General features: G+C 38.8%; 1 protein-coding gene and 1 long non-coding RNA gene across 4 annotated transcripts in view; one reads left to right on the top strand and one right to left on the bottom strand.

Moving 5' to 3' along the window:
• Positions 1 to 20559, bottom strand: part of LOC141373406 (uncharacterized) — a 118105-nt gene extending 97546 nt beyond the window's left edge. For all 3 annotated transcript variants that reach the window (XR_012379341.1, XR_012379342.1, XR_012379340.1), the window contains exon 1: positions 20406 to 20559. This is a non-coding gene — a long non-coding RNA (uncharacterized lncRNA). The remainder of the gene's footprint in view (positions 1 to 20405) is intronic.
• Positions 20560 to 20649: 90 nt separating this feature from the next.
• Positions 20650 to 24662, top strand: part of DPH5 (diphthamide biosynthesis 5) — a 34658-nt gene continuing 30645 nt past the window's right edge. The window contains exons 1-2 of the mRNA XM_025872304.2: positions 20650 to 20765; positions 20989 to 21146. Of these exons, the coding sequence (XP_025728089.1) occupies positions 21012 to 21146 (135 nt within the window). The 5' untranslated portion in view covers positions 20650 to 20765; positions 20989 to 21011. The remainder of the gene's footprint in view (positions 20766 to 20988; positions 21147 to 24662) is intronic.

Consider the following 24662-nt stretch of genomic DNA (forward strand, 5'->3'; position numbering starts at 1 on the left):
ATTATTGTTGTTGTTAGTCTCTTACTGTGCATTTATAAATCAAACTTTACCATAGGTATGCATGTATAGGAAAAAACATACTACATATAAGGTTCAGTACTATCTGCAGTTTCAGGCATCCACTGGGGGTCTTGGAATGTAAGCCCTCCTGATAAGGGGGGGCAGGGAACTACTGTATAAGACCCAGGGACATCTTTTGTTATACTATTTGCCCTTTAGTCATCAGTTCCTGAAATTCAAGCTCCAAAGCCATAAAGGTAAAAGGAGTGTCTTGTCATTCACAACAAGCTCCTTTCAATCACACCTGAGTTAATGTTTAGGAGCTAACTTTGTAAATCCAAAAGGATGAGGGCCACTTGCCAGGGGGACCAACCATGATTAGAGGGTTGGAACTTTCAATCCCATTCCCCAACCTCCAATTTCCAGAAAGGGGAGAGGGGCTGGAGGTTGAATCAGTCATAGCGGCCAGTGATTTTATCAATCATGCCTATGTAATGGAGCCTCCATAAAAACCCCAAAGTAGACACTTCAGAGAGTTCCCAGGTTGGTGAACACCTGGAGATGGTAAGAGGTAAGCCCAGACAACATGGAAGCTCTGTGTCTCTACCCTTGTATGTTGCCCTACGCATCACTTCCATCTGGCCATTCCTGAGCTATTACCTGTTATAATAAACCAATAATCTAGTAAGTATAATGTTTTTCTGAGTTCTGTGAGCTGCTCTAGCAAAGCAATCTAACCCAAATACAGGGTGGTGGGAACTTATCTACGGGTACTTGGTCAGAAGCACAGGTAGTAACCTGGACTTGCAATTGACATGTGAAGTGGGGACAGTTTTCTGGGACTGAGCCCTTAATCTGGAGACCTGACACTATTTCCAGGTAGATAGTGTCAGAATGGAGTTAAATTGTAGGACGCTCGGTCGATATCCACTGAGAACTGGAGAACTGCTTGGTGTGGGGAAAAACATACATCATACCTGGGGACCTACTGCTTGTGATTGGCCTTTAAAGTGCTTGTGATTGGCCTACTGCTTGTGATTGGACTGAGCCCTTAACCTGTGGAATTTGTGCTAACTCTGATGTCAGAATTTAACTGAATTGTAGGACACGCAGCTGGTACTGGAGAACTGGTTGATGTGGGAAAATCCCACACATCTGATGATCAAGCCCCACATTGGGCTCCCTGCTCTGCAGGAAGCCTGCTTCTCCCTCTCCCACTCCCCCGCTTGTGTTCCCTCTCTCGCTGTGTCTCTCTCTGTCAAATAAATAAATAAAATCTTTAAAAAAAAGATACCCTTTGTGCCTTTTGTAAGAAATTATTTTCTTAAAACTGTTGATTCTTCAGTTTCAAAAAATTAACTGTTAACGAATAAGAATATATTTCAACTTTAAAGATGGTAAAGGTCAGTAAAATATTGTGTCTTACAGTTTGCATTGTTTCATTGTTTTAAGATTTAAACACAAGTGGTCAGAACTGAAGGAATTTAAATTCTATTTCTTTGCCTTTTTTATTTTTAAATATTTATTCATTTAAATAATCTCTACACCCAACGTGGGACTCAAACTCACAACCGTGAGATCAAGAGTCGCACACTCCTCCGAGTGAGCCAGCCAGGCGCCCTTTCTTTTGCCTTTAAATTACTGTCCTATCAATTATTTCAAATCCACTATTTTAACAAAAGACTGTGCTGTCCCTCATGGGTTAGAGATACGAGCTACACTTGAACAAAGCTCAAATGATTTCTAACCATTATGAATCCTAAACTTTTCTGTAAAGGGCCAGATAGTAAATACTTTGGAGGCCATGCATGGTCTCTACTGCAACTACTCAACTCACCTGTGCTACTGTGAAAACAACTACAGACACTACGTAAAGGAATAAGCGTGGCTGTATGCCAATAAAACTTCACTTTGGGACACTACAACTTGAATGTCACATATCATTTTCATGTCATGCAATATTGTTCTTCTCTTGACTTTTTTCAGCCATTTAAAAATGTAAAAACCATTCTTAGCTCACAGGCTGTACACAACAGGCAGCAGGCAGATTTAGGTATGTGGTTTACTGACCCCTAATCAAGGGAATGTTTAATTTTTGTTAATATTCCTTGCTGTCCCCCTTTGTAGGACAGGTTTGCATGTAATTCACCCTTACATTGAAGGTATAACCCTTTGAGTAGAGCTCTCTTTACAACAGAGGTCTCTTACTAGGCTGGCCAACTTTGGTAGGCTGTAGATTGTCTGCCACCCTTGGTACCCTGTGTTGTGGAAACAGGGCTCAGGGTCTGAATGCTTTTGCACAAATCCCTGGGGCAAAAGGCAGCTTGAGTGCTACTTTAGCTCTCGGATTTCAGGATTCGCATTGCTTTTGGCCTTTGAATTTTTAAAATTTCTTGCCAGCTCAGTTAAACATTTTACCTATCATAGGTTGCAGTTTTGAGTAGGAGGGTTAGAGGATTTTGCTTCTGCAGAAACAGAGATCCTCTAATCACAAATCATTTTTACTCACATTAGCTAAAAGCACTGTGTCATTTTACCCTCTTTCCTTACTTTATAATTTTTTTAAAGTTTTGGAAGCTGAAGTCTTAGGGAAACTTTTAGATTTCTTCCTAGACGTTATACTTTACTCCAGGCTAACATCTCTTAATAAGAAAGAGTGTCAATATTAGTACAATAAATGTAATATTGTTTGACTAAGGTACCTGTAAATGTAGGCAGAAACTTTAACCAAAATTTAATTACTGTTTATAAACAAACCCTGGATCTATTATTAAGTGGCAAATAGAATTTTAAGTTAAATCGTTAAGGAATACCAAATGGAGAAAATATCATTTCTAAGTAATGTAGATTACCTTGTCTATTCAATCTAACTTAAAAGATATAGGACCCTAACGAAATTTTACAGGCCATCAGCTTTATAAGAGGGTTTATGCAAGTTTGATTGTTTATATGCTCTGAACTGTCCACATCAGTGCAATTGCTGAAACATATTCTCTAAATGAAGTTGGTGTAATCTAATTCAGAAGTATATCCTGATTCTGATAAAATTGTTTTGTATGGATAGCCTCTAACAGACCTTGCCAAATGAAAATTTATGCTGTCAATTCAGTTTTTAAGTGTCATTCAATCTGTACATGAATTCCAAATTCCTTGCCCCTCTCCTTTTTTGGTGAGAACATTATAAAATTTATTGTCTTAGCAAATTTCTATTATACAATACAGTATTATTAACTATAGTCACCATGCTGTATATTAGATCCTTAGACTTTATCTTATACCTGAAAGTTTGTACCCTTTTATGTACTATTAGCCACCCCAATCCCCTGCCAGCCCTGGGCAACCACTATTTTAGCATTTCTATGAGCTTGGCTTTTTTTTTCTATTGAACACATGCAGTATTTGTCTTTCTGTTTAGCTTCTTTCACTTAGTACAATGGCCTCAAGCTCTATCCATGTCTTTGCAAATGGTAGATTTCCTGCCTTCTTGTGGCTGAACAACATTCCATCCCATATATATGTGTGTATATATATCACATCTTCTTTAACCATTTATCCATTGATGGACACTTGCGTTGTTTCCATATCTTGGCTTTTGGAAATAATGCTGCAATGGACATAGAAGTGCAAATATCTCTTCAATATCCTGTTTTCATTTCCTTTGGACCATGGCCCTTTCTTCATATGATTAAAACAAATTCTGGACTACCAACATAATTCACGTTTTGTACGCGCATCTGTTTTGGTATCCAGGCTTATTTTATTTTAGATGGCCTAAGGCTGTTGGATTAAGAATGTGGTTGGCCTTTGTCCCTGTCCTGTGAGGTAGCCTCTAAATCCTTGGAATTTCCCCAGTGATAGAAGTGTTGTTATCAGTTATGGTGGGCTCCAAGAGTTTCTGTTAGTGAGATCAATCAGGACAGGGGCTGGACAAGCCAGAAAGACCAGTCATGTGATTAGAAGGTTGGGACTTTTGAGCCACATAATATCAGCTCAACCACCAGGAAGGAGAGGTGGGGACAGAGACTGAATTGAACCTCGTGGCCAATGATTCAATCATGCTTATGTAACGACATCCCAGTAAAAATTCTGGACACTGAGGCACAGATGAGCTCCCCTGGTTAGCGATATTCTATGCACTGGCATACATCAATGAGGGGTGAGGGGGAATGTTCTGACTACATGGGGAGAGGACATGGAAACTTCTTATTTGGGGCCCTCCAGACTTCACTCTAAGTGTCTCTTCTTTTGGCTGACATGACATGTATCATTTTTTATATAATAAAACTATAATCTAAGTATAGTGCTTTCCTGAGTTCTGTGAGTTGTTCTAGTGAATGATCAAACCTGAGGGATCATGAAAACCTCCCAAATTTGTAACCAACTGATCAAAAGTGAGGGTAGCCCTAGGAATTCTCAAGTTTGCAGCTGGTATCTGAAACAAGGGTAGTCTTGTGAAGCACTGTATCCTTAACCTATGAAGTCTGGCCTAACTCCAGGTAGTTCGCATCAGAATTGCACTACAAAGGCTGGCTTTACTATATTTGCTGAGCTACTTTCTGTCTTTAAGTTCTCTGGTTCATATAGGAGTTGTGACCATTTTTAAAGAGTAAACCTATTTTGCATTATAAATTTTTTTTAAAGCATTGTAATGGTAGATAGTAGTGAATATTTCTGAAGTAATCAGAAATCAGACATATTTTTTATCCAGCAAATCTTTATTAAGTATATTCCATAGGTAAATTCTAGTTAGCAGGATTCAAAGATAAAATACATAATTTCTGCTGCCAGGGAGCTTACAGTCTAGGGAAGACTCAGACAAACCATTATAGTAGAATTAATCAGTGCTATAAAAGAAACATGAAATAACAAATATGGAATGCCAAATGAGTAGATGAAAACGAGAAGCAAGAGGCTTGGAAGAAGTGACATCAAGGCTGAAGTATGAGAGCTGAGCAGGGAACAGCCAGGAGGAAGGAGCCAGAAGGGGAAAGACGGCAAGGAAGGTGGAGAGTGGAGTGCTCCCTGGGACTGAGACAAAGTTGAACTGCACATAGGAGGTGAGAGTTGTGGTTAGAGAGAAACACAGGGCCAGAACACAAGATGCCTATGCACACTGTGCTAAGAAGTTTGGCTTTTATCTTGAAATTTGGTGGGGAAGCATTAAAGAATTTCGAGCAGGAGGGTACCTGGGTGGCTCAGTCCTTAAGCGTCTGCCTTCGGCTCAGGTCATGATCCCAGGGTCCTGGGATCGAGTCCCACATAGGGCTCCCTGCTCAGCGGGAAGCCTGCTTCTCCCTCTCCCACTCCCCCTGCTTGTATTCCTGTTCTCGCTGTCTCTCTCTGTCAAATAAATAAAATCTTTAAAAAAAAATAAAAAAAAGAATTTCGAGCAGGAGAATAAATTCGTAAGAGATGTGTTTCAGAAAAAAAATTTTGGAGCATTGTTATGAATGGATTATATATCAGACGAGACTGGAATCAGTCTTAGGAAGTGATGAAGTAATTCTGAAGGAAAGCAGTAAGGCCTTGGAATTAGGACAGAAAAAAGGAATTAGAACCAAGAGACATAAGAAGATAAAATTGTACTCGATTCAACTGAATTTTTGGGGTTAAACACTGGGGAGACATCAGGGTTTGGTTTCAATGGTGCTTCTCTTCACTAAAGGGAATTCCGGAAGAAAAGCATCTATGGTGGGAAAAAGCAGAGTTCAGTTCTGCACATTTTGAGATTCTGTGGAACAACTAAGTATAGCAGAAACGCAGCTGAATGGAGAAGAAGGTAGCTCAGGAGGGAAACTGCAAATGAAAATACAGATAAGAGAGTCATAACTTTAAAAGTGATCTTGGAGCCATGGGAGCAAATAAGATCATTAAGTAGGAGTCTGTAAAGAAAGAGTAAGACCAAGAAAGGAATCCCGAGAACACCAGTATTTGAGGAATAGACAGAATTAGAACATATAGGAATTCAAGAGAAAATCATGTCGGCATCCAGTAGCCGACTGTTCCCTGGTTTAGTAACATGCAGGTCATTAGAGACCACGGGAAGAATAGTTTCACTGAAATAGGGATGGAAGTCAGATAACATGGATTAAGAAAATAGAGGGGACAAGGAATCTGAGATGACCTCTGATAATATTTTCAATACGCTTGTGTGTGAAAGGAAGGAAAAGTATAGGGAAATAGCTAGATGGGGGCAACAATTAGAGGAAAGCTGTTCTGATTATTTTTAAGATGTATACATTCTCATAGGCTAAAGGGAAAAAGTCAGCAGGGAGAGAGAAGTTAAAATCATGAAAAAGGATAACAGACAAAGCAAGGTCTCTGTGAATGTGGGAGAAGAGATTCAAAGCAATTCAAACAAGGGGTAGAGTGATACATGTTTATCAAACAAGACAAGGAATACTTTATTCGGGGGGGGTGAAAAAACAATGGTAGGGAAAGCACTACAAAGAGAAAACTTAAGTTACAACTCAAAGATAAACTATTTACAGCACAAGGAATTCAGGGACAATGGAATTCCAACGAAACAGCCTGCTAATCTTTGAAAATGATACACAAGTAACAATTTATGTACATTCTCTACAGAGGAGTACCATGCAAAGTATCAGGCCTAAAGAATAAGAAGTATTTCCATGCCATGTTTCCTTTTCCTGAGGATGCCAGGAATTAGCTATTGAAATGAATACCTAAGTGGAGATTCCTATTTCTGCTGAGTACACACAAAGCATGGCCATACTGTGGAGGGATATTTACAACATTTTAACTAGTAATTACTATTCATTTTTCTAGGAAAAGAGTTTCATAAAAACAGCCCACAAAAACTGAATTCATCCTCTAACCAAAATTTTACAATAGAACTTTGGCAGTTTGCATAAAGAAAAAAAAAAAAGCCATACTGAAGTGATGATGTTAAGTAGCTGGCTAGAATCCTCACAAGGTGAGTGACTCATTCCTGCACACCAACCCCACTGGGCACCTGATTCACATTTATGCCTCTGTAAAGTACATATTACTTCATGTGATGGACCATTAAGATAGCTTGCAAATTAGAAAATCAAATCCAGAATATCAAGTATCTATTTCATTCTTTAATAAGGAAATCATTTTGTCCCGGTTGCAAAAATGAGAACATGGCCTCCGCCTTCCAGGAGTACAAACTCTATTGATGGACCTGAAAACAATGAATTACTGTAACAGGTTATATGCTACTAGGTGTAGGAATGAGAACACAAAAAAGGCAGTGCTTTAGATCTGAGAGTATAGGAAGGGTTTCCTGGAATACAGAATACATAAACTGACTCTTGACAATGAAGTGGAGTCTACCTCGAGGATGGCTGTAGGGGTTCTCCAGAGAGTGGGAATAGCAGCAAAATGGTGACGGCAAGAAAAACCTGACTTCTAGAAAGTGGGTTTAGCATGGCTACAGTAAAGGATATATAAAACAGGAGAATGGAACAGGATTGGAAAAATAGGGAAAATCTAAATTAGAAAGTCTATATATTATTCTAAGGAATTTGGACTTTTCTATGTAGATATGGCAGAAGGATTGAGCAATTTTAAAGAGATTACTATGAAATTTCTTTTTGGAGAGCACACTATTGCAGTATAAAAGATGGGTTGGGGCAATACTTGAGATAGGGAGTCCAGTTAGGAGGCTACTCCATGTGCAGGTGAGAAATAACAAAAGCTAGCATTAAAGTTTGAGTAGTGGACATGGAGAGTACTGGAAAGATATATGAGTTACTTAGCAGCCAAAACTAACAAGACATGAAGAGCAATTAATTAGGGAGTAAGAGCATTCTTAGTGTTAGTCTATTGCTAAGAAACTGGCATTCTGGGTAACCTGGAAACTCCAGTCTGTAAGGCTGAAGTCCACCTGCAATGCTGTCCCATCTGCAACAAGCTGGGATTCCCTGGACGATACCCCATCAAAACAGTACCCCAAACTGTGACATAAATAAACTGTGGTTATCTGGTGAGCATTCAAACATCCAAAAAGAGCTTCAATGTATTACCTAAATATTGTAAAAAGAACAACATTAGACCAAGCTATTAGAGCAGTAACCAGTATAATTACTCTCCCCTGCCCCGTTCTCCCTCTGTACTACTTATACTTCTATTATAGTATGTATCACTGTATATTATCAACTTGTCCCTATGCAGCACAGCTATTTACGCTGTTTTCCCCACTTGAATATAATCTCTAGAGGGTACAGATAGTAACTTACACTTCTCTTTATCCTCGAGAGTACAGAACACATAGCCTTATGCATGAGAGGCATGTAAATATTTTTTGTATTAGAACAGGCACAATTACGGCCAATTAGGTATTACAGGGCTTCAAATTAGTTCTGGAAGTAATTAAGCTCAATCTTTGCATATGATCAACACTCATGCGTGCAGGAATCTGTCAAAAATATGATCCTCTAGAAATAAGTCTAACTCTCAGGAGGCTTTCTGGGAGGGGGTGTAAAAATATTGCCCAAAGATCTGCAGAAATGAGGAATAACCTCAGCTCCCTCCATGCCTATTCATTCCTGTGTCCAGCTGGTTACAAGAGGGGAGAAAAATCCCCAACTCATTCTAGTTCTGTTGAAATCTCACCATAAAACGGGGTTTTTGTTTGTAATAATCCAGTGTGATGAATCTACAGTCTAACTAGAAAAATAACCTAAGAAATTAAAAGAAATCAAAGGAAGAAGGAAAAAAATTGCAGATTAGGTGAGGTGGGAAGATACCATAGATGATGGGCTTCTAAACCACAATGCAAAGAGTAAGATTCCTATGGGATAAAGTAGGAAAGGAATATTCCAGGTGAAGACAACAACACTGAATAGTGGCCGGCCATTAAAGTTGAGACATGGTATCAAATAATTAAAGAAGACTATAAACACTGGGGTATGAATCTCAGCACATGTTGTCCAGTGAATACCATTCTTTAAAGTGCTATTTCAGCATGTAATGATATGGCATGTATCATTTAAAACAAAAAGTCAAGTAACACCAGATTCAGGGTATCTATCCAAGCAGAAACACGGCAGGTGAAAAAGTTTAAGAAATAGGCAATTGGTCACTGGGCCACCATGATCAGTTGAGCAGGCTGTATGGAGTCCATGTGAATGGCACTTCCTAAAGTTGCTAAGTGCCCAACCTGTTCAAAAGTACTCACTGACCCTGACAGTTTCAGACAGGTAAGTACTTAGGTTTTTGGAGGTCTTGCTTTGCAAAAGGAACTCATTTAAGGTGAGATGGAGCTGAGGGCAAGAAATCAAGTCTCTCTCAGAAGACTGAAATCAGTTATACAGTTTGATCTCCTGAAATAACAAGACAGAGATGCATGTAGTGATGAACTAATTACAAGATAAGGAACGCTATCACCGAGAAACACAGGGAGGCCAGACAGAAACACAGATGAACAGAAAGTGAATAAAACACGTTGAGCGATGCCAGTATCAAGATTAGTGTGAATCTGAGTGTACTTTCTATGGCCCCAGAGTATTAAAAAGCCATGCCCCCAAAACCACCAATCTACCGATGGAGTTTAACTGACCATACAACAGAAACTAAAAAATGTCATCACATCATTATTCAAGAAAAAAATGTTCAAAACTTAGTTTTAAGTTATTAATACCACTTTCTTCTTCCATTACAAATAACATTTCAGCTACATTATAATTTTTAAGGGCTTCAAGCATTATCCTGGAAATCCATGTTTTCTGAGTACCAAATATTCTAATTGCAAATTCACTTTTTTTTTATGGGGAGGGAGAATGGTTCTGAAGTGTAATTTTACCTGAACACATGGAAATTGTGTAAAACCAACTGACCAGAGAAAATCTTTGTTCGGTAGTAATATTAACCAATGTTAATTGGTTACTAAATTGCAGGCCTTTTGACATACACTTTACTCATATATTATATTAATTCCTCACAAAAACCTAAAGACAGGAATATTTATAATGGTAGCTAACCTTTACTGAGTGACTACTGAGTACAAGACACTGTTAAACATACTTTATATGGACTATTTCCTCATTTAATCCACATGACAGTCCTATGAGATAAGAACCTTTATTATCTACATTTTACATATAATGTAACTGAAAATTTGGGAACTTCCCTAAGGTCACTAGTGATAGTAAGAGAAGCCAGAATTCAAACCTTACAGTCTGTCTCCAAAGCCCAGGCCCTTGACCACAGCTTTTTACTGTTTCTGCAATTGGTATACTTGGAATAAACAATATTTTTGACACTACTGTTAGAATTCCATCAAATATTATTTAATGAATACCTCAAGGGGAACAATAGCCAGAAGAAAAGGTATGATTAAAATTGATTCTATACGAGCCCAGGTCCCAATAAGCCATTATTTTCAGAAAATTTTTTTGAATTTTTTAAAAAGATTTTATTGATTTGAGAGAAAGAGAGAGAGAGAGAGAGAGGGAGGGAGAGGGAGCAGGAGCTGGGGGAAGGGCAGAGGGAGAAGCAGACTCCCCGCTGAGCAGGGAGCCTGATGTGAGGTTTGTTCCTAGGCAGGGGCCTGGGATCATGACCAGGAGCCAAAGGCAGCTGTTTAACCAATTGAGCCACCCAGGCGCCCCTATTTTCGGAAAATTTAATGAGCTCTGACAGTGAGTTAAAAAATGCTAAAAAGAAACAATGCTATTCAAATAAACAACAGAAAATATTACTACAAAACAAACCAAAAACCAAATAAAATCAAGTAAAAATCCAAGGAAATAAGATTAGGGTATATCATATCCTATGCCTGCCTAGGATTTAAAAAACACAAACGAAATCCACTCCAAGGAAATTAAGTTTGTGGAAATTCTGCAATTTCACATAGACAGTGGTTTAATTTTGGGTGAAAATGTTTCTAGATTTATTGTGGAAAAAAATCACTCTCTGTAAGTATGATAAGTGACCATACTGCTAAATTTGAATAACTCAAGGTCTACACAGTTTATTAGTATACATATTTAATCACAATGTATATGGTTTAAAAAATTATATTCTGGTTATGTTAATTTCCAGGCTTAAGGAATTATTATATTGCTCCTTTTCATATCAAATCTTTTAAAAGAGGGACAGTAGGGAAGGAGGAGGAAGAGACTTACTGTTGGGGTACAGAACAAGTAAAGCAAAGGCCACAGAGTGCAAAGAGCCCAGGTTGATTCCTGATGTAGAATGCTTTCCATTCTAACCCACTTCTTCCACAGAAGGAAGTTTCTGAATCCCATAATGTGTTAGAAACCATTTAGCTTAAAGCATTCATTTTACCGATAGCAAAACTAGTTCAATTTACATAGTTACTGGTAACAGAGCCAGAAGCAGTGGGCATCCTGACCATGGGCATTCTCTTTGGGGATAACTATATTCTTTAAGCACATGGTCATTGTTGCACACATATTAAGGCCCGTTTAGAAAATGGGTTTAACTTACTTACAAGTACAGATTCAGCAGTTAAGTGACACTGTGATGCAGGAAATAAATACTTCTCCTTTTAAAAAACAAATTTACTTAGAAATGTTTTCAATTAATACTACCTTTTTTCATCAGAACTGCAAATTAAAACCATGAGCTATCACTACATCCCCACTAAAATTCAAAAAACTCACAATACCAAGTGTTGGCAAGGACATGGAGAAACTAGAACCATCAGCAGTTGGAAGAAATGTAAATTGTACAAGTACTTTGGAAAATTGTCTGGCATTATCTACTAAAGTAAAAACATGTATCTTATAACCTAGCAATTCCAATTCCTGCATAATGTTCCAACAGAAATGAGTGTTTGTGTCCAACAGACAGATACAATATTCATGGATTTATTTATATTGGCCCCAAACTAAAACAACTTAAATGTCCAACAATAAAAAAAGAGTGATACGTTCATAAATGGAATACTATTCAGCAAAGAAAAAGAATGAACTATGCAACACCAAACGACATGGATGAGTCTCACAGAAATAAAGGTGAGCCAAAGAAGCCAGACATGAAAGAGGACGTAATACATGATTCTATTCTAAGAACAAACTGATTTATGGGACTAGAAGTCAACTAATGGTTACCTTGGCAGGGGGAAGACATTTCCTGGGAAGGGACAAAGGGAACCTTCTGGGATGCTGGAAATGTTCCCTATCCTGAGCTGGGTAATGTGTACATGGTTGTACACAAATGTAAGAATTTATCCAATTGTACACTTACGATTTTGAGGACTTTGCTGTATGTAAGGTATATCCCATCTCCACAGCACTCTTTTGCTCAACTTTCTGTGAGATTCATCTGTTGTTCTGTGTTAACAGTAGTACATTCTTTCTCTTTACTGCATAGTATTGTATGAATGTACCACAACTATCCTTTTTATTGTTGTTGGGCATCTAAAAGTTTTTATAAAAAGACTAATTTTTAGATACCAAATGAATATCTTCTCTGCTCACTACATTTCATTTACTAAAACATTATTTGCATATTAGCCATCTTATACTTTAAGTATCAACAAATTGCCAGGCAACACTTACTTGCTGCTGACCAAGTCTACAATGCTGAACTCTGTGACAGAATGATAAAACCAAAGACAGGTTTTCTCAGAAAGAGCACCTGAGAGTGTAACAATGTTTGCTTAAGGCGACCTTTTGTGAATCAATAAAATATGGTATCTAATGGACTGGTCTTAAAAGTAATGAACTCATGTAATTATTTCATCGAACTATTGTGAAAAGGGAAAAAGAATAAGAACCAATCTAAGTGGGATGGAGAAGCTAATTCTCATAATCTGATGGACTCTGTAGATAATGATAAAATTAATTCCAAACTCTATTATTGGTCAACATTTATTGAATCTTTACCAATTACCGGGCACTATGCTGAGCCCTTTATATGTATTCTTTCATTTATCCTCACAACAATCCTATGAGAGGTGGTACTATTATCTCTATTTCATAGATGAAGCAGCTTGAGATTTAGAAAGGCATTAAGGAAACTACTGAGTGGAAATTCCTGGACTTAAGCCAAGGTCTCAATGACATGGAAATCTTTTTTTTTTTTTTTTTTTAAGAAGGAGGGAGGAGGGAGGGGCAGAGGGAAAGGGAGAGAATCTCAAGCACACTCACCTTGAGCGTGGTGCCCGATGTGGGGCTCAGTCACAACCCTGAGATCATGACCTGAGCCGAAATCAAGAGTTGGATACTTAACTAAACCACCCAGGCACCCCTAAAAACCTTAATTTCTAACCATTAAGCAAACTTCCCTCTGCAGAGTCATTCCCTTATAGTTTATTTGTAATTCATTTACACTATGTAATTAATTTACATATGTAGATGTTCATTCATTCATTCAACATATATCTACTGAGCATATGCCAAAACACTTCACATTAGTAAACCAAACGGGCCAAAAAAAAAAAATTCCTGCCTTTATGGTGTTTATATTCTAGTAGAAGGACACTGACAATAAAAATGGACACAATAAATAAGCAAATCACACAGTTATGTTTGAAGGTGAACAGTGCTATGGAGGAAAAGAGCTGATGAAAAATTGGAAGTGTATAGTTCTTTGTTTCTTTATTTTTACCCCCCACCCTAGCTAAACTCAGCTCTGGATGTGTACAGTCTTATAGTTTTTGTAGGAGGTGAGTTCAGAGAAGCAAGGCAGTGGTACAGTGAGTGGGAGCATGTGGCTAATATAGAGCCTGGTAGGACCTTTTTAAAATTTTTGCCTGAGTGAAGGGGAAACCACCCTCCTTCTCCAACTAAATCTTGGCTAATTGTCATATGCTTCCCTGAATAGATCTTAAAAGGGCACTGTGTAGTTGTTTAAACATAAGAAGAGTGCAACTATGTACCTCCAATTCTATCTTTTTATCAATAGACTTTGGAGGAAGGAAGCAACAAATATAACTTCTCCCAAAGCAATGCTATCTTTAATTTTCACTATTTGTGAATTGATATAAAATAATGACAATCAATTTGGGGTCCCTAAGCTCTAAGAATATTAATCAAGATTTCCTCTAACAATGAGGCAATCTCTGGGAACATGTAGGTTAAAAGGCCAGCTTCAGAGTAAAATAATATTCTCTATTCACAGTGAGGTCAGATGGAGTTTACCCAGTAGCCCTGATGTCTTCTTTTCAATAGACAAACAATGAACTCAAATAGGAAAATTGAAGGATGACTTCTTTTAGATGTAAGTTAATTACAATTTGTTCATAATGTAATGCAGTGTCTCAACTGTTTTCACTTTAAAATATAACTACTATATGATGTGTTTATGACAATGGAATGGAAAAGCCATCACTATTAATTTCTTATGACTATCTACATCTTTCACATTTTATGACTACTGCCTGAAGGTCACAGATTAGATATAAGGAAGAATTTCTGACAGTGTGGGTACTAAAAATGAGTTACTGACAAAGGTTATGAAAACAGCTTAAAGATCTTTCAGGAAAAGCATAAATGTTCACCCTCAGGGATAATTTGGTACTCTCCTACCTGCAAGCAGGAATATAAAGAAGAAAACTCTTTAGGCCTCATTTATCCTTGTTATTCTTTAAAATAAAAAGGCTTTCACTTCATCTTTTTTTTTTTTTTTGCTCTAGAATCGTATTTCTTTATAACCATCCCCCTCTTTTCTGTTAGATGTGAGATTCAAATTTGCTATGACATTATAAATATGTATTCTGACTAAATGCTTTCATTATCATCAAAATAATGCTACCATATTGATTAAACACTGAAACTGTTTCAAAGAGAAATTCTCCAAGCTCTGCCTAAATTAGGTGAAGAAATGATATCATTTAATCAGCTATATGCTTAGCTATGTTTTGTTAACCTGTTACCTAGATGAGGGGTTTATCTTTCGTGCAAAATGCACTCAATATGTCTACTTATGTCTGCAACTCCCTTGGAAATGCATCAAAAAATAAGATGGGTTGATGGCTGGGTGAATGGATAAACATGTGATAAAGCAAATACAGCACAATGTTAACAACTATAGAACTTAAGAGGTGACTATATGGATGTTTACTGTAAAACTGTTTCAACTTTTCTAGGTGTTTGAAATTTTTAATAATAAATGATTGGGGAAAATGCAATCATTTGAAACTGTTTTAAATGGGATGGGAGAAATGTCCAAATCACAAAGAATAATTCCACAAAAAAAGACTACGCAAGACTTTGCTGATTATATTTATTGAGTTGCGGGAGAAAAAGATTTCCACAAAACCTTTACCTATCTCCAGAAAAGTCCCCCAAATTTACACTTTTATTGAGAAATGAAGGCAGGTAGAAAGATTTAAGAACTCTACAGGGAAAGTAGTTCCTTTGACTGAATTCTGAAGAGTAAAAACTGAAATTGCTTCTGTATCTAAAAAGAATGTTACCTTACCTACCCAGAATAACTTCATTTTCAATACAGACTTCCTGAAAGAAGATAAATTACACCTCCTTTTCAATTAATTACTCCTTTGGCACTGTCCTTTCACTGTAAATCTACCTGGAATTACTTAAAACAAATCTGACAAAAACACATAAAAAATGACCAGTATGTTGGAAAATTTACCTACTCAACAGGGTGTATATGAGGTATATGTGAACTGTGTCTTAAATCTTTTAACATAAATAACTTTCTGAAGTGGCATGAACAAGGCATCTTTTTGTTTGACATTCCATCAATGACTTTTGGCAGTCATCTAAAACACACCATACCCTGCATTTCATAAAGATAAAAAAATACATCATAACTCAAAGAAATTGCTGAGCTACCAGTATATACATAATGATTTATTTAACAAACATTTACTGAATACTATGTGCCAACACTGTGCTAAACCTTAGAGATGAGAATATAAGATATAGGACCTAACTGTATGAAACTGATGGTTTGGTAAGGAAGATACATAAACAGACAATTACAAAACACTTAAGTTGACTGATAAGTATATGTACAGAGTAGTACTATAATTAAAAGGAGATACCTAACCTAGCATATGGATCTCTGGAAAGGCTTCCTAAACTTAAAGTCTTTTTTTTAAGATTTTATTTATTTGAGAGAGAGGGTGCCTGCATGCATGAAAGGGGTGGGGGCAGGGGTAGCGGCAGAGGGAGAGGGAAAGGGAGAAGCAGCCTCCCCACTAAGCGCAGAGCCCAACATGGGGCTCGATCTCAGGACCCCAAGATCATGACCTGAGCCAAAATCAGATGCTTAACTCACCAAGCCACCCAGGTGCCCCCTAAACTTAAGTCTTAAAGAATATGTAACAGTGATCTAAATAGGAGATAATGGGAGAGAGTATTCTATGCTGAGATGGCAGCCTGACTAAAGTCATAGAGACACAAAGGAGAATGTCGTGGGCACAGAAGAGTACTGCTAAAGCAGCTCATGGTATGGAGTGGAGAGACATGAGGCTAGAGAGAGGTAGGCAGTGGTCACTCCAGGGATGATCCTGTGGGATATGTTAAAGAGCCTGGACTTTCCCTGGGCCTCAAAAGGATTTTTAGAAGGGAATGACATCAAAGAAATGGAACAAATAATCCTAAAATTTGTATGGAACCAGAAAAGACCCCGAAGAGCCAGAGGAATATTGAAGAAGAAAAGCAAAGCTGGTGGCATCACAATTCCAGACTTCAAGCTCTATTAGAAAGCTGTAATCATCGAGACACTATGGTACTGGCATAAAAATGGACACACAGATCAATGGAACAGAATCAAGAGCCCAGAAATGGACCCTCAACTCTATGGTCAACTTATCTTCGACAAAGCAGGAAAGAATGTCCAATGGAAAAAAGACAGTCTCTTCAACAAATGGTGTTGGGAAAATTGGACAGCCACATGCAGAAGAATGAAACTGGACCATTTCCTTACACCACACACAAAAATAGACTCCAAATGGTTGAAAGACCTAAATGTGAGACAGGAGTCCATCAAAATCCTAAAGGAGAACACTTTGACCTCTGCTGCATCAACTTCTTCCTAGAAACATTGCCAAAGGCAAGGGGAGCAAGGGCAAAAATGAACTATTGGGACTTCATCAAGATAAAAAGCTTTTGCACAGCAAAAGAAACAGTCCACAAAACCAAAAGACAACTGACAGAACAGGAGAAGATATTTGCAAATGACATATCAGATAAAAGGCTAGTATCCAAAATCTATAAAGAACTTATCAAACTCAACACCCAAAGAACAAATGATCCAAAAGAAATGGGCAGAAGACATAAACAGACATTTTTCCAAAGACATCCAAATGGCCAACAGACACATGAACAAGTGCTCAACATCGCTAGGCATCAGGGAAGTCCAAATCAAAACCTCAATGAGATACCACCTCATACCAGTCAGAATGGCTAAAATCATCAAGTCAGGAAACGACAGATGTTGGTGGGGATGCGGAGAAAGGGGAACCCTCCTACACTGTTGGTGGGAATGCAAGCTGGTGCAGCCACTCTGGAAAACAGTGTGGAGGTTCCTCAAAAAGTTGAAAATAGAGCTGCCCTACGACCCAGCAATTGCACTCCTGGGTATTTACCCCAAAGATACAAATGTAGGGATCTGAAGGGGTACGTGCACCCCAATGTTTATAGCAGCAATGTCCGCAATAGCCAAACTATGGAAAGAGCCAAGATGTCCATCGACAGATGAATGGATAAAGAAGATGTGGTACACACACACACACACACACACACACACACACACACACACTGAAATATTATGCAGCCATCAAAAGGAATGAAATCTTGCCATTTGCAATGACATAGATGGAACTGGAGGGTGTTATGCTGAGCAAAATAAGTCAATCAGAGAACGACATGTATCATATGATCTCACTGATATGAGGACTTCTTAATCTCAGGAAACAAACTGAGGGTTGCTGGAGTGGTGGGGGGTGGGAGGGATGGAGTGGCTGGGTGATAGACATTGGGGAGCCTATGTGCTATGGTGAGTACTTGAATTGTGTAAGACTGTTGAATCACAGATCTGTACCTCTGAAACAAATAATACATTATATATTTAAAAAAAAAAGAAGAAGATAGCAGGTAGGGAAAAATGAAGGGGGGGAAATCAGAGGGGGAGACGACCCATGAGAGACTATGGACTCTGAGAAACAAACTGAGGGTTCTAGAGGGGAGGAGGGGGATGGGTTAGCCCAGCAATGAGTATTTAAAGAGGGCACATACTGCATGGAGCACTGGATGTTATATGAAAACAGTAACTCGTGGATCACTACATCAAAAACTAATGATGTAATGTATGATGATTAACATAACATAATAAAATAAAAAAAAAAGGGAATGACATTTTCAGACTGCATCTTAGCGACGTCTCTCCAGCCCCTGAAAGAAGTATAAATGTGAGGGAGACATGGTGACCAGCTGTGGGAGTGACATGAGGACCTAAAGAAAGACTGTGATAGTAGGTATGGTTTCTATTAAGAAAGGCAGATATGTCAGATTGGATGCGGGGTAACTTCCAAGGGTCTGGCTAAAGATGATAATGCCTTTCATCCAAAGTAGGTAATATAGAAGAAAAAGCCAAGTTGAAAGGGAAGATGATGGATTCAGCTTTCGATGTGAATGTGATATGCCTCTGCGTTATCTAGGTGATTTCCAGCAAAAAGTTAAATATAGAAGGCTGAGGGGAGGTCTGAATGGGAGCCTAAAATTTGAATCAGCAAAATAGTAGAGACAGCCAAAATTATGAGTGAATATTCAGGGTATTATTTTGTTATTGCTTTCAATTTCAGCCATTCTAACAGGTAAGTACTAGTAACTCATTGTGGTTTTAATCTTTATTTCCCTAATGACTAATGATGTTTAGCATCTTTTCAAAGCTTCTTTGATATTAGTGTATCTTCTTTGGGGATTTATCTTTTTTTTTAAGATTTTATTTATTTACCTGTCAGAGAGAGAGAGAGAGAGAGCACAAGCAGGGGGAGTGGCAGGCAGAGGGAGAGGGAGAAGCAGGCTCCCTGCTGAACAGGGAGCCCGACGCGGGGCTCGATCCCAGGACCCCAGGATCATGACCCGAGCCGAAGGCAGTCGCTTAACTGACTGAGCCACCCAGGTGCCCGGGGATTTATTTATCTTATTCTCTGTGAGATTCTTATTCAAATTCTTTGCCTATTTAAAAAATTAAGTTGTTTTGGGGACGCCTGGGTGCCTCAGTTGGTTAAGCGACTGCCTTCGGCTCAGGTCATGATCCTGGAGTCCCCGGATCGAGTCCCACATCGGGCTCCCGGCTCAGTGGGGAGTCTCCTTCTCCCTCTGACCCTCCCCCCTCTCATGTACTGTCTCTCATTCTCGTTCTCTCAAATAAATAAATCTTTAAAAAAATTAAGTTGATTTCTTATTTTTGCCTTTTGAGAGTTATTTATGTATTCTTGATACAAGTCCTTTATCAAATATATGCTTTGCAAATATTTTCTCCCCGTGTGTGGCTTCAACAATGTCTTCTGAAGAGCATATGTTTTATCTCGTTGAACTTCAATTTCTCAATTTTCTTTCCTACGTCATGCTTTTGATGTTGCACCTGAGAAATGTTTACTTAAGTAAAATCACATGTCTTGTCTTTCTAGGAAGTTTTATAGTTTTTTGTTTTCCATTTACATCTATGATCAATTTTGAGTTAATTTTGTTTATGGTAGGAAGAATGGATGGATGTAATGATACTAGATAGAATCAGTCATGAAGAGTGTACTGAATGAGAAGTGCAAAGGGTAGATGGAACCTAAGAAAAAACATAAAATTAAGGCTTAAGAAACAGGTGTTGGGCAAAAAAGACTCAAGGCATTGTCTTAAAAGCAGCAGTAAAATTCTAAATAATCAACACTGCCTACTAAGATAAACAATGGAAATTGTTTTTTTAATTTGGGTGAGGTCACTAGTGACCTTACCAAGAGCATTTACAGTCAAACCATTCCGATATCGGAACTATATCTAACCAACCACTTTATAGGAATTCCCCCTGTGGAAGCAATTGAAGTTTGAAATTCCTGAGCACTCTTAAAGGTCACTTTTCTAGGCACAGGATCATGGGGCGGGGGGGAGGGCTGTCTGGGCTTCCCGACATTGAGGATGACTGAGGCACATCCCAGTCACACCCCTTGGGGCACTCCCAAATGAGGTCTTGGGTATGGGAACAAACCCCAAGCAGCATCGCCCCGCTGGGAAATCAGAATCACAACGATGGCCAGATTTGCTAAACTGACACCTCACCAGGGAGGCAGCTGGTTAAACTACAACAGAATGCAAAAGCGAGGTTGGAAATACCTGCACTCGGGCAATCCCGGGCAAATTAGGAAATCCCTCCCACCCTCCACCCATTCGTGTGACTGGAGGAAAGGCGCAAGGCGCCGGGCTGCGCGGCCCCACCTCGGGTCCAGCCCCTACCGGGCGAAGAGCTCCTGCACTTACCCTGTCCTAGGATGGGGATATGTAAAGCCACGGGCTAAGGGGATCGCGGGTACTCCTCATCCTTTCCCAGAAGGCATGTTGGGGGGCTCTGGATGGACTCCCCTGGCCAACTGACCTTTCCCCTCCCCGCACCAGCAGTCGACGGGTCACTTCTTTTCCGGTTCTCCCGAACCCCACCCCAGCGCTCTCCCGCCGCCCCCAGCTAGTCGTAAAGTGCAGTAAAGGCGCCAGCGTTTTGCGGCACCGTAGGTGAGGGCGGTGGCGTGCGTATTCACTCCGCGCGAATCCGCCTTTCCGGTACCTGCTTTTTCGGAAAGGCTCCAATTAGCAATTTGGGGACCCAACTACAATTTTCAGAGGGTAATTGACTGATCTTAGTTTGGTGTAGCGAGAAAAAGCGGGGTTTTTAAGAACACTCATTCCAGTCCTTATTTAAGAGGCGTGAAGTAAGGTTCTCAGGCCTCGTTTGTGACTTGCCGTCCCTGCTTGTGCTGTCTTGGTTTTCATTTTCATGTTCATCGCTAGATTTTACGTATCTTCGGTGTAGCTGACACTTGTTTTTCTTGTTCACTTCGTCCTGCAGTCTCCCTCCCCCTGGACTTTGAAATGCTTTACCTGATCGGCTTGGGCCTGGGCGATGCCAAGGACATCACAGTCAAGGGCCTGGAAGTTGTAAGACGCTGCAGTCGAGTGTATCTAGAAGCCTATACCTCAATCCTGACTGTAGGGAAGGAAGTCCTGGTAGGTACTTAAGGTTCTCCAGTCCCTGGGAAGAAAGCTGTCTAACAGCTGATTTTCATTACACTAAGCTGAACCCAATTTTCAGGTCTGCTTCTTTAAACACATCCCCTGCTCGTTTTGGATCACAAGAATGGGAATAATACAACAACCAAGTGACTTGGAAAATGAAAGGGTGCTGTCTTACTTACAAGTCTAATTTTGTGGTTTTCTCCAGTAAATAGGAAAGTTATTTTACACTCCTGGGGATAGTTATCAAAATCCCTTATTTCATGAGATACTCAGATTTTTTCTGAGTTGAGTGCTAATGAGGTACCGACATAGCCTTAATGAGTTGGTTATATATTCAGAAACCAAGCTGAAAGCTTCTCCCTTTGAAATATTTCCATAGGAAATGGTAATCGCCTTTCTGTCAGTATCCTATCCAGAGAGGTCGTAACTTTAAAAAGATTGCCAGTAAGGCTAATACACATACTCTTGTGTATATTGAGTGAGCCTGGAACTTAATAACCTTAGGATTTGTTACTGTATCATACATTTAGCTTGCGCTTGTTGTAGGGCTTGTAGGGCTCTACATTTTGGAGGAGGGATTAAGTAGTTCAGGTTCATTGTCAAACTCCAATTAGAACATAAATTAAGATGTAGAGAGTGATGGACATGTTACAGGAGAAGGGAGAGGATTTTGGAATTGTCTGGTCTACCAAGGCTTCTGAACAAAAAGGTGACCTAGAGAATTTCAGGTCTTCTATTCTCTCCTATTCACAGCCCAGAGAATTCTTGTCTCAGAGTTACCTTAAAATCTTAAGGAATTAAAGACTGCTACTTGAATTAGCCATGCACTAATGTGGAAGTTGTGGCTAATGCCCAGCTTTGATTTGTTGACTCTGATTTGTTGGGTTGGAACCAAAGTATTTCAGCTCAAGATAATAAATATTCCTCCTCAAGGAAAACTAGAATGAATTTAAATTCGTCTAAGAGAGTAGAGACAAATAACAAATCAGTGTTTTTTTAGGATAAGATGTCAGGGCATGGCATAGAGGAAAGTTGGACCTGTCTTTATGCCTTCTCTGTTACATGTTACCATGTCACCCTGGACAAGTCCTTTAACTTTACTTTTTTACTTTGTGAAATGGGGATAATAGTGCCTACCTCATATGTTCTTAACGTAGTGCCTGTAGCGAAAATGTTGAGAAATGGTAGTTGTTAATGGACACATTTCCAAATTTCTTTAAACCTCAGTAGCTTCATTTGTGAAAAAGGAGATAATAACCAATTGGAGGGTTATGTAGGATTTTATTAAGATGATGTATTGGTTGCTGTAATTTTTACAAGTATTTTTTTTCCAAAAACTTATTGTTGGGGCTGGGCCTAGCCTTACCTACAGGTAAATTCTGTGTACTTTGTTAAGGTGCTGGAATATCTGTTCCTCCACAATAATAAGTGCTAATATTTATAGAATACTTACTATGCACTGTGCTAAGTGTTTTACATGTAGAACAGGACTATTACTCTATAATTGCTATTCACATTTTACCGGCACAGAGAAACTTGCCCAAGGTCATACAGATAGTAAGTGATACGACCAAGACAGAGTTGAGTTGAGAAGCACCAGTCTTAACATTTATACCATACAGTGTCTGTCTTAATACTCAGGGATAGATAATAGCTTTACAAAATAATGATTTCAGAGAATGTCCACAGAGAAGGTAGGATTCAAGCAAAATGCTTTGTGTATCACAGGTTCCATTGGTCTGCTCTTCATGACCTACTCCAGGTCCTTAGTTCATGTTTTTCCCTGAGCAAATTGGTGTGCAACATCAGCCACCTTTAATGACTCTTTTCTGGAATAAAGTAAGGTATAAATAAATAAATTCATGCCTTATATTGCCTAGTAAAATCTCAGAGCCACTTTCTTCAGTGACTTCCTTTCTATTTCCTTTTAGTTCTACCTTTTCTTTTTTTATAAACAAATTGATTTTTAAAAATTGTTGACATGTGCTCACACCTATATATTACAATCTGGTCTCAATAACTAGATAATTGTATAGCGAGAAAAAAGATTGGAAAAATCTATTTTCCTCAGTGAATATGTGCTTTCTTTTATCAATAATCACACAAAATAGTATTTTATAAATGGCACACATGGATGTTGCTAAAGAAATCTGGAATTTGGGGCACCTGGGTGGCTCAGTCAGTTAAGCATCAGACTCTTGGTTTTAGCTCAGGTCGTGATCTCATAGGTCCTGAGATGGAGCCCCAGTCATTCTTCGCGCTCCGTGGGGAGTCTGCTTTAAGATTCTCTCTCTCTGCCTCCCCACCCACCCGTGCTACCTGTCTCTCTAATAAGTAAATCTTTTTTATTTTATTTTTTTAAGATTTTATTTATCTGAGAGAGCGAGCGAGCGAGAGAGAGCACAGCCAGGGGAGGGGCAGAGAGGAGGAGGAGCAGACTCCCCGCTGAGCAGGGAGCCTGATGTTGTACGACTTAATCTCAGGACCCTGGGATCATGACCCGAGCCCAAAGCAGACGCTTAACTGACAGAGCCACCCAGGCACCCTCAAATAAATAAATCTTCAAAAAAAAAAAAAATGGAATTGATCTTTGCTTACATTGAAAACTAATATTATTTATATGTTCTGTGTTATTCAGAAGTTAATTAAAATAGAGACAGTGAAACCAGCAAAGAGTTTTAGTACTACACTTTAAATTTTTTTAGACACTTTCTGTGAATAAATTATGATTTTATGTGCTGTTTTGGTGTAATACGCCTGTACTGCCTTATACAAAGAGGTATAAGCTATGATCTTTGTTCTCAAGTGGTTCATGATTCATCTGTGTTATACTCAGGAAAACTTAATAATGGAAGATTTAAATAACAATTCATGGCAACAGTGGCAGGAAGAAACTATAAAATTATATTGCTGGGAAGAACTTAGATGATCTTATTTAAGCCAATGTTGTTTTCATGAATTAAATAGTAGAAGCTGTCTCAAATAGTAAATAATTACTAGTTTTTAATTCCAGTTGAAATACATATAAGAAGATCACTTCAGGTCATGGTGGCCAGAGAATACTATGGAATAGATGGAATTTGAGCTATCTCTTAAAATAATGCATCCCAATCTTTTTGTTTTGTTTCTTTTGTTTTCATGGTCTAAATAGAAAATGGTAATATTTATACAGCTCTGGAGGGTAAATAGAGGAAGCTGCTTTGGCCAAATGGGGCTGACTTTGGGGCTCTAGTTATCCTGTAGAAAGCAGAGGAGATCACTAAGCTCTGCTTGTCTGTGCCTCATTTGTTTTTTTGGTCTTCTTGGTTTTTTTAAGTACGCTCCATGCCCAACGTGGGGCTTGAACTCACAAGCCCTGCAACCCTGAGATCAAGAATCGCATGCTCTACCAATTGAGCCAGCCAGGCACCTCTCTGCCTCATCTCTAGTACATGTAAAGTTTTGCAGTCAACCAGTCACTTGTTGGTTGTGACTTTGGGCAATCACTTAACTTTGTGTTCTTTTTCT

This window comes from Callorhinus ursinus, unplaced genomic scaffold (assembly GCF_003265705.2).
Source record: "Callorhinus ursinus isolate GAN/ISIS: 27379988/994484 unplaced genomic scaffold, GSC_fseal_2.0 scaffold9, whole genome shotgun sequence".
NCBI lineage: Eukaryota > Metazoa > Chordata > Mammalia > Carnivora > Otariidae > Callorhinus > Callorhinus ursinus.